Here is a 9,789-nt window from a genome sequence, read left to right as displayed (position 1 = left end):
GATGCAGGTGTACCCCGCCTATCCCCCTGTCAGCTGAGATACCCTCCGGTGGAGGATATAGTGGTAGATGGATGGATTCATAGATGGATGAATGGATGTTCCTTGAAGGTCCAGTGTGTGACTATTAGTGACATCTAATGGTGAGATTGCAGAATGCAACAGAGGACTCCTCCACCGTGGCCTTTACAAATCATAAAAACAACCAAAAAATAACTCTCAATTTCCCCTTAATCCAGCCCATAGTCAACAGGAAAGTCATTTGGCTCTAATCCTAACCCTTCCTAACTGTTATGGACTGTACCTTTAGCATTATATAGAACAATTACATGTCAAGCTTTTTGGTGCCTTTTTTCCCCTCTGAATCAGATTCATTCATACCAGACAGCTCTGTGTGGCTGTACAATACAAAATGTGGCTGCACAAAAAGCGTGATGTCTTGCCATTGACAGGTGGATTAATTAGGCTCAGTGGTTTTTTTTTTGTGTAGAAGCTGCTTTGTGCTGCCATGTTCTGACTGAGCCTGCAAGCTCATACCTGCTCTGTTCTCAGAAGGGACAGATGGAAATAGGATTTGTGATGGAAGGGAGGTCTCAGAGCTTTGGTGGGACTATAACCTCGTTATTTCGTGTTTTTCGGTCACGTTTCAAATGCATCTGGAAGTGTGACAAAAGAGTGGTTCCAGACACTGTATTTCAGTTAAACTGTTTAGTTTCACTAGATGTGGGCTGACGCCCTCTGTGTGATTTAATCTCCTTAGAATTTATGTCATGACCATATAGACATCAGTCTGCACTAATGATCAATAACACACTTCTATCCACACCACTATTTCACTCATTGACATGTCAAGGGGATATTTTTCACTGTATAAATAGATTGGTGTCAGCTGAATATAAACTCGCTATTTATAAGCTGTTGCTGAGACAATTCTATCACCGTGTCCAAGATACGCACTCCACGCTGGGCGTGTGTGCGTAAAAGCTGCGAAAACCCGGGTCTCCTGGGGCCAACCTTAATTGCGAGAAAAAAATGGGATTGAAGGGGGGGGAGAGAATGCTGGACGGGGTTAAAGCCCGGAAGTCACAGTGGGGTCGAATTACACACGCGCGCGCGCGCACACACACACGCACTACACACACACCTTTTAATACCATCTCCGCCCCCGTTTAAAGCGTCAGAGCACCAGCTCTCCAGGGGCTCGAGAACACATCCAGTCCACACACTCCTCCAAAACTTTTACGCACGGATGTTCTCCTGTGGAAATCGTTCCCTCCGTGTTCCGATGCGTTTCTGCTGAGGCGCATTGTTCAAAACAAACTTTTCCACGCTCTGGAAGCAGCTCCAAGACTTCTCCGAAATCGGAACCCAACTTTGTTATACTTTGACACTTTTGTTTCAACAGACCGATGCAGTGAATCTAAAAAAAAAAAATGACTGATGTGTTAAAGTGCCTCGTCCTGGCGCTCTGTATCAGCGCGCACAGGCTCTTGGCAGTGCCCCGGCTGGATGAGGATGATGGATCCGGTGACAGCGCCTCGACCCTGGCCTTTGTGTTCGATGTTACCGGCTCCATGTACGACGACCTGAAGCAGGTGATAGAAGGCGCCTCACGGATCTTGGAGAAGACTGTTAGCCGGAGGACCAGACCCATCAAAAACTTTGTCTTGGTCCCTTTCCATGACCCAGGTACTGTTTCATTAAATACACATACAGCTGCACCCAATATCTGAGCTTTTCTGTTCACTGTTGCACCCAAAATCAACTTGTTCCAACTTTTTCAAAGCCAGAGTTTGCGCTGCGCAGGACCTGCTGCCTGTAAAGCAGTGAATGACCACCTGATTGTTGCTCTATCACAGCTTTAACAGGATAATGTTGTAGGGTAAACTAACCCCTAATTCTTAGTTAGACTGTAATTTGTCATTTACAAAGTTTTACCCAGAAAGACCACGGAAACAACATCAGAGTTTCCACTTCACAGCAACCTGAACTTAAACTGATGCAAGAAGTCGATGTAGAATATTTCAGCGGGGACAGGTAAGGGTTCCTCATCGGTCTTTCCTTCAATAAAGGAAAGCTGCAGAAAGCTGAAAATAAGAGTGCTCTGTGGGGGAGGGTGTTGGAGCACTGATGAGAAGCATATGCTGTCTGCTTGTGTGTAATTACCCCAATCACCTCACCCCCACCCCCTCCTCACCCCACCCTACTCCTCCATCTAATGTCTCTGGAAAACACTCACAGACCCCAGTTCAGCCAGAGGAGGAGGAGGTGTGATGGTGTGTTTAATAATTATGCCCTGCCTCTGGGGACCTTGTAAAACTCCCAAGATTGCTAAGAAGCCCTGGTGGCTGACAATGAGAGGGACGACAGCACTGTCAGTGTTTTACAGCCATTCAACAACAACAACAACGATGTACGCTCTGTATCGTCGCAAAGACGCCCTTCAAAATTCATGTTCGAATAACATAGCATGGACACAAGCTGGAGTTAATGGAGACAGCAACGTCCGAAAAGTTAAAACTGTTCCATGGAATTACCCCAGAAGGCCTTTCGACCGTCTGTGACAGGCTCTCATCCATCACTGCTTCAGACCAAGTTGTCCGAGTTTCCAGCTTCTTAAATTTCCTTATTTTCCGGTTTCTTTGTTGCAAATGAGCAAAGTCGCCGGAAAAGCTACTTATCTTTGGTTTGTCAACAAAACAACACATGGGAACAACAGATTAACAGATTAAATTGACCGTATTGAAGTCTCTCTTTGGCATTTGATGGTTTACCTTTATACACTTGCAGATATTGGCCCTGTGTCAATCACCACTGACCCAAGGAAATTCCAGCAGGATCTGCAAGAGCTGTTTGTGCAGGTGGGAACCAGAACACATGGGATGGTTATTGTATGAGAAGAAAACAATGCATGGATCATCATGAATTCAGATTACTGCAGTTGTGTAATGAGCCAGTGTTACCACAAGAGCTAATTATGTGATAATGCTATACGTAGTGTAATATCCTTAGACTGCACTGTAAAAATAAGTACATAAGAATATATGTTTTATTGTTCGTTTATCGCTGTGTGAATATGTCTGATTCTGCCACCCAGGGTGGGGGCGACTGCCCTGAGATGAGTATAGGAGCCATAAAGAAAGCTTTGGAGGTTTCCCTGCCTGGATCCTTCATTTACGTCTTCACTGATGCCAGAGCCAAAGACTACCGCCTGAAAAGAGATGTTCTGCAGCTGGTGCAGCTCCGTCAGTCTCAGGTACACGGCGAGAAAAACATACAGAGTTGCGAGGTCCTCGCTGATAAGAGCCAGAGACATCCCTTTTATGTAAAGCCACATATTCATCACGCGTGAAAGGAGGCTCCTCCTTAACTACGACGTTAACCATGTAAACATGGTACAATAAACATGTCTGCAAGCAATTTGTTACATTAGCAAATCTCTCTTATCTGATGTTATCAGGCGAAGGGTTGGGTGGAAATAGTTGCGAGTGCATTTGCATTTATCTCGTGCAGCATTTAAGTGAATACAGTGGCATGCTGTGAAAGATCTACATTCCAATGAGGTTCCTCCGATAGTCAGAGTTTCTACAAAGTTACTTGGTCTCAGCGCCTTCGTGAAGCATGACAATGAGCATTAGTGTCACGTTGGAGCCAAATGAAAGTGGGTCCGTGAAAAGCAAACACTGCAGAGTAGTAATCCCCCCCCCCCCCCTTTGTTGTTCCCAGGTGGTGTTTGTGTTGACCGGGGACTGTGGGGACCGTTCTCAGCCTGGCTACAGGGCCTACGAGGAGATCGCCGCCACCTCCTCAGGACAAATCTTTCACCTGGACAAACAGCAGGTCAATGAGGTGAGAGCACAGCAGGGGCGGTCGAAAAAGGGTTGAATTCTCTTATAATGGAGAGCAGCAGGATCTGGAAAAAAAACAAACTGAATATAGACATTTCATTTAGTGTAATCATATCATTCCAGAGCTGATATTAAACTTCCTGGTCATATGATACAGATGTAGTAACTCTTTTCATAACGGAAGCGGCGCGTAACAGAAGCCCCGTCTGAACAGCCAAAGACAGCGGGGCTCACTTCCCAGGCAGACGTTAAAGAAGCCAGAAGTTTCCTCTGGAAGAGACACTGGTATCCTGCATGTCAACACAGGAGGAGATGGCAGAGCAGCGCTGAGCTGGAGCCAACAGCTCTGAACACTGATGGCACCACTAAACCTCTGAACCCAGATATGTTCTTGTGTGTCTAATTATGTGAGGAGCAAAAAAAACATGTATAAAAAAACATGTAAATGTTTTTAATGTTAGTTTTGACCAGATTTACAGCAATATTTGTGAATTTTGTGATATTTACTTCTCTTGTGAAAATATAATTTCAATGTTTAATCTGAATAAAGCATCTAAATCTAAATGTTTAATGCTAAATGCTAAATGCTAAATATAAATATAAATGTTACATCTAAATCTAAATGTTTCGTTTGAAACTAAATGTTTAGCTAATATGCAAATTCACACTGCTGGTAACGGGATGTACCAATTAAAAGCTCGAGGAGGTCAGGCTGTGTTTATACAATCAAATAATGAATTAAAACCACCCTAGTGGGGGAAATAAACTAGAACATACAGTTTCGTGATAATAACTACCTAAAATAACCAAACAACATGTTCAGAAGTGTTTTACCAAGTATGCATCGGGTGGTGACTTGAGCGTACTTGGGGAAGCCATGTATCCGAGCATGCATTTCGTCGGAAAGTCGTACATTTATTCCGATTAAACATTGAAATTATATTTTCACAAGAGAAATAAATATCACAAAATTCACAAATATTGCTGTAAATCTGGTCAAAACTAACATCCATCCATCCATCCATCCATCCATTATCTACCGCTTTATCCTCCACCAGAGTCATTTAAAAAATAATTCACATGTTTTTTATACATGTTTTTTTTGCTAAATGTGGCAAAAAGTTGCTGTTTATTTTAGCATGCGCAACTTTACAATCGGCTGCGTATAATGCGTTATCCGACTGCGTCACCACGGAGACGCCTCGAGCCATTATACTTCTGCGTCGTGGTGACGGATAGGCGCTGCGTTTTCCCGCCCGATCAGTAGGGGTCGCTGCGCAAGGTTGTTGTGCTTTTAGGTACAGTGAGCTGTGGCGTCCGAGGGAGAAAGACTGTTGTTTGTTGAAACAGCGGCCGTTTCTCACTTTTCTGTGTCCCGGAACGCAGTTTTAAGATAATTTGAGGCGAGAAATTGGCCATTTAGAGTCTAAACATGTGCTGGTGTGTGTTAAGATATGACGTATTTATAGTTCGGCAGCGACGGAGTCGGCGGTGTTTAGCTCCGCCCTCTATGGACACTTAAAAAATATTCCGTGCACCCGGTGACGACACAGAGGCTCTTCGACAGGTTCCCGCGTCGACGCAGAGGACTCTGCGTAGCCTACGCAGGAGTATAAATTGGGCTAGGTAAGGGGTTAGGGAATGCTTTATGTCTGTGAGTGTCCTTACTACAAATGCTGTACAAATGTGTGTCCCTGTGAAGTCATGCTTGCGTTATAGCTAACCAAACAACGCTTTTGTGTGGGGCAGCCCTGTTCATTAACACTCTATTATCCTAAGAGTATTGCATTATAAAGGGAATAGGAGACCAAACTCACTTTAGCCCTTACACCTCAACCCCAGGTGTCTTTGTGCTAAAGCAGCCAAGAGTGTTTCAACATAAATTGCAGTGGCTCCACATTACGCCTACGCTATAATGGCAATAGTTTTTTAGACCTGTGTGACTGTAGCTATTGTGTGGTGTGCTTTTAAGAAAAATAACGCATCTATTAAAACAGACATCAGAAGTGCTACTGATCTAACCAAAAATATCACTGTCCCCCCCCTTAAATAGGAGTTTAATATAAAGTATGGCCAAATCAAATATACAGTGTCTTTCTGTGGTCTCTGGAGGGAGAGCAGAGAGAAAACAGACTGCTTATTTCACTGTCTAATCCCAGGATATGATCTGTCATGGCTTTCCTCCTTCCAACACAGCTGCCCAGTGGAGTTAACTCCAAGGCCTCAAACAACAGCTCATTGTGAGCGCGACATAGAACACATTCTTTACACCCCTATATACACGCATATATGTGTATATATAAAGATATATATATATATATATATATATATATATATATATATATATATATGCATATATATATCCAGCATGTACAAACAAGACATGGTAATTACATTATTGTGCTGTCTATGATATGAGCTCTTTTAGCCTGAAGCGCTGATCAGAAATAAGAGCTGTGATGTTTTAGTCTCCATGATGTTTGCCCGTTGACTGAAACGTGCTTCAGGGTCCATACGTCTTTTCTGAGGTCAATTTTCAAGCTTTTCCAAAACCTTACAGCGCAGGTAAAGTATCATATTCATCTGCATACATACAAAATAATATGTTAATCGACCAAAATTGTGTTTTGTAATAGCATTTTTGGCAGCGACTCAGTGCATTTAGACATGTGGACGTGGTTAAGACGAGCTGCTGGAGTTCAAACTGAGCATGACTTCGACTGGCACAGTTGTTGGTGCCAGACGGGCTGGTCTGAGCATTTCAGAAACTGTTGATCTACTGGGACTTTTATTATTTCTACATCATATAAGCATGCTATTCAGCCAGATAACTTTGTGTTGTGAAAGAAAAACTGTTTCACATGTTTTTCAAACAATTCAAAATCCAACCACCTGAACTGTGGAGCTTCAAGAAAAATCAAATGGAGATGTAGGTCTGCTTTTCAGTTAACCTCTTCTGTCATTCTGTGCTCCCACCTGCTCATACACTCAGCTCAGAGTGCCTTGAAGAGTCATTTATGATGTTGCCCTTATGGTTTCCTCATTATGTGGAAGCAGAAGTGAGTTAAGAGGCTGGTAATGGTTGTCAGACATAAAATGAAACACAGGCAACATGTATCTTCAGTGCGTTAAATGAAGGCACTGTCCGTACCAACAGGTGTGTCCAAGCTCCCGCAGAGAAGGACCGGGACATCCATCTGAGACTGATTTGATGCAAAAACCTCAACTTGTAGTGACATCACCTGCTTGTGGTTCAAGTGTTTAAACCAGGGCAAGCACTAAGCTGACCTCTGCTCATTGGGAGTTCTGGAGTCAAGCTGTTCTGCTCAACCTCAGCGTGTCCACCTATTTGCACTGCAGGTGATGAACCTGCACAATAGATGAGGAGAAAAACCATTACCCCCAGCCCTCCCTTAATTCTTTCTGGCCCATTTGTCATTCTTCTAAAAATAGCAGAGGGTGGGGGTGGTGGGGATGGAGGGGGGGTCTTTCCTGTTCTTTCCAGTAAGCCCGTTTGACTAAGAAGCGCAGGATGAGGTTTCATTGGTTTCATGAGGTCTCTGCATTCCCTGTGGCTGAAACAGGGAGTGTCTGTGGAGCTCAAAGACCCAGATCCACTTCCTTTTATCTGGGGTCTAAGGGGCAAAAAGCAGTGCCCACTCCTCTACACTCTCCTATTTTAATAGGTAGACATTGTCCTGGGGCAGATGTAGGTCACTTCTTACCAGTTTCCTGCTCTGCTGGGGATAGCTGCACATGTGGCAGACATTACAGCTGTTTCCAGTTGTAAAAAAAAAAGAAAGAAGAACAGCGAGGAGAACCAGCTGCTGTCAGCACCCAGTGGACCTGATAAACAACAGCGAAGGCCTGATGATTAAATTATCAAAGGCTCTCCTTGTTTCATTTCTTTCAAGTGTCTTAAAATGCCATGGCTTAATGCCTTTCCATATCAAGTCAGAGCAAATACTACACAGCAGTTGCTTGCTAAGCATTAAGAAGACATTGGGTCCATTGTGGCCACTGAAATGAGTCTCTATATGAAACACCATTAGCTTTTGCTGCTTCTGTTTTCACTTTTAAATAAAGACAGGGAAAACTGTGTTTTTAGTTAATAACATGATGATGGTGATACTCAGAAGGTCAAGCACCTGTCAAAACTGAAATTCTATAGCGTCAGCTCTGCCTCTGGAGACCCGTCGTCGAGGCAAAGGTTAGGATTGGTTTCGCTATTATATATAATCAAACTGTTTACCATGATTTCAGACTGAGGGTAATCTTTTCTCAGGGTGGTGGCAAAGTGGATTGTTAGAGGAACCTTAAAGCAGAAGATAGCCGTCTCACTGCGTCACTGTCTTGATCTCATTCTGGCAACTTAACTGATTTAGCAGAAAGTACTTGCATACTTTTACGATGGAAGAATAGTTTGAAGACAAAGAGCGGCCTTCTAATCAGGCAGGCGACGGTGGCTGGGACGTTCAGGGAGAGGCCTTAACTCAATCCTTTCTGTCTTTCTAAGTTGAGGTGCAATCCATCAAAGTTTGTCTTTGACAAAAAAAAATTTTTTTCTCCTGCTCCCAGGTTTTAAAGTGGGTGGAGGAGACGATCCAGGCTATGAAGGTGCACCTGCTGTCCTCCAACCATGACAGCGCCCAAGAGAATAAGTGGGAAGTGCCCTTTGACCCCAGCCTCAGAGAGGTCACTGTGTCACTCAGTGGACCAGCACCACAAATTGAGCTCACCGATCCCTTTGGTAGGTGTTTTTCCTATCTTTCCATATTTGTTTAAAGTTCCTCCAAAGACAGGGAAGACATGTTCACGTTCTTTTGTTCTTTTCTTAGGTCGTGTAGTTGGTGAGGAGCAGGGTCTTAAAGAACTGTTGAATATTCCCAACTCTGCTCGTATTATCAACCTGAAGTTTCCCAGACCTGGAGCCTGGAAACTGAAGGTACTCTATATATTACTTTGACTATTTTACGATCCCCATCAGACCTGATATTTTCATATCTGATATAAAAAAAAAATGTCCTGGATGCATCTCCTATGATCGTATATAAAAGTGTCTGAACTTCCCTGACTTTACTATTCTAATACACACCGACCATATACTGTAACTATTTGCAAGAACAAAATGATGAGATTAATCTTACAGATGTGTCTGATGTCAGCATGTTTGTATGTGTGTCGGTGTGTGTGTGTGAACATGAGAGAGAAAGAGATATCTAAGAGCACTGCTAGCTGTGGCGAAAAAAGTCCTGAAGACAGATAGCATTCATGCAGGTCAGAATTGAGACCACACATGTCCTCAAACCACCTTCAAATAATAGTTTCTGTGATCAGATCAGGACACACTGGAAGTGTTCATAGCTTGAGCAGATCACTCAGGATGGATGTTAATACCAGATCTGAACGGGGTCTACAAGAGTTCCTCAGTCAATCACTCTTGTTTTTCTTCTGAAGGCGAGTTGCAGTGGGCGTCACACTCTGAGGGTCACTGGAGTCAGCAGTCTCGACTTCCGTGCCGGCTTCTCCAGCATACCTGTTTCTGAGTTCAACCACACCAGGGAACGGCCAATAAAAGGTGCCAGTTTCCTTTAAGCCTCTCGAGCCTCTTATTTCACCAAGAATTTATGAAGAAAATGACATCATTGTGATCATATTTTGTCTCCCCCAGGACTACCAGCCCATGTTTTGCTGAAATGCGCAGGCCTGAAGCCTCCAGGTCAACTGAGCCACGTGGAGCTGATGTCAGGCTCCGGCCGCTCTTTGCGCACAATCCCCGTTCCTCTGCCCTCTGACCTGGGACAACAAGGACTGTGGAGTCTCCCAGAGTTCCGCACCCCCTCCCAGAGCTTCTTCATCAAGGTGACAGGCAAAGACGAGGAGAGCTACCGCTTCCAGAGGCTGTCCAGCGTCTCCTACACCAACATCGTTCCGGGCAAGACAT

At 44.0% G+C, this 9,789-nt stretch overlaps 1 protein-coding gene across 1 annotated transcript in view; it reads left to right on the top strand.

Moving 5' to 3' along the window:
• Window positions 1-1,430: 1,430 nt before the first annotated feature.
• Window positions 1,431-9,789, top strand: part of hmcn2 (hemicentin 2) — a gene marked incomplete at its 5' end in the record, with an annotated part of 45,901 nt that continues 37,542 nt past the window's right edge. The window contains 8 exons of the mRNA XM_083902807.1: window positions 1,431-1,686; window positions 2,788-2,858; window positions 3,095-3,253; window positions 3,724-3,846; window positions 8,424-8,595; window positions 8,684-8,790; window positions 9,303-9,423; window positions 9,517-9,780. Coding sequence (XP_083758933.1) covers window positions 1,431-1,686; window positions 2,788-2,858; window positions 3,095-3,253; window positions 3,724-3,846; window positions 8,424-8,595; window positions 8,684-8,790; window positions 9,303-9,423; window positions 9,517-9,780 — 1,273 coding nt within the window. The remainder of the gene's footprint in view (window positions 1,687-2,787; window positions 2,859-3,094; window positions 3,254-3,723; window positions 3,847-8,423; window positions 8,596-8,683; window positions 8,791-9,302; window positions 9,424-9,516; window positions 9,781-9,789) is intronic.

Source organism: Microchirus variegatus (genome assembly GCF_963457635.1).
Source record: "Microchirus variegatus genome assembly, chromosome: 16".
NCBI classification, from domain to species: Eukaryota; Metazoa; Chordata; class Actinopteri; order Pleuronectiformes; family Soleidae; genus Microchirus; species Microchirus variegatus.
The sequence above is the reverse complement of the archived record's forward strand: the minus strand, read 5'-3'. Positions and strand labels throughout refer to the sequence as shown.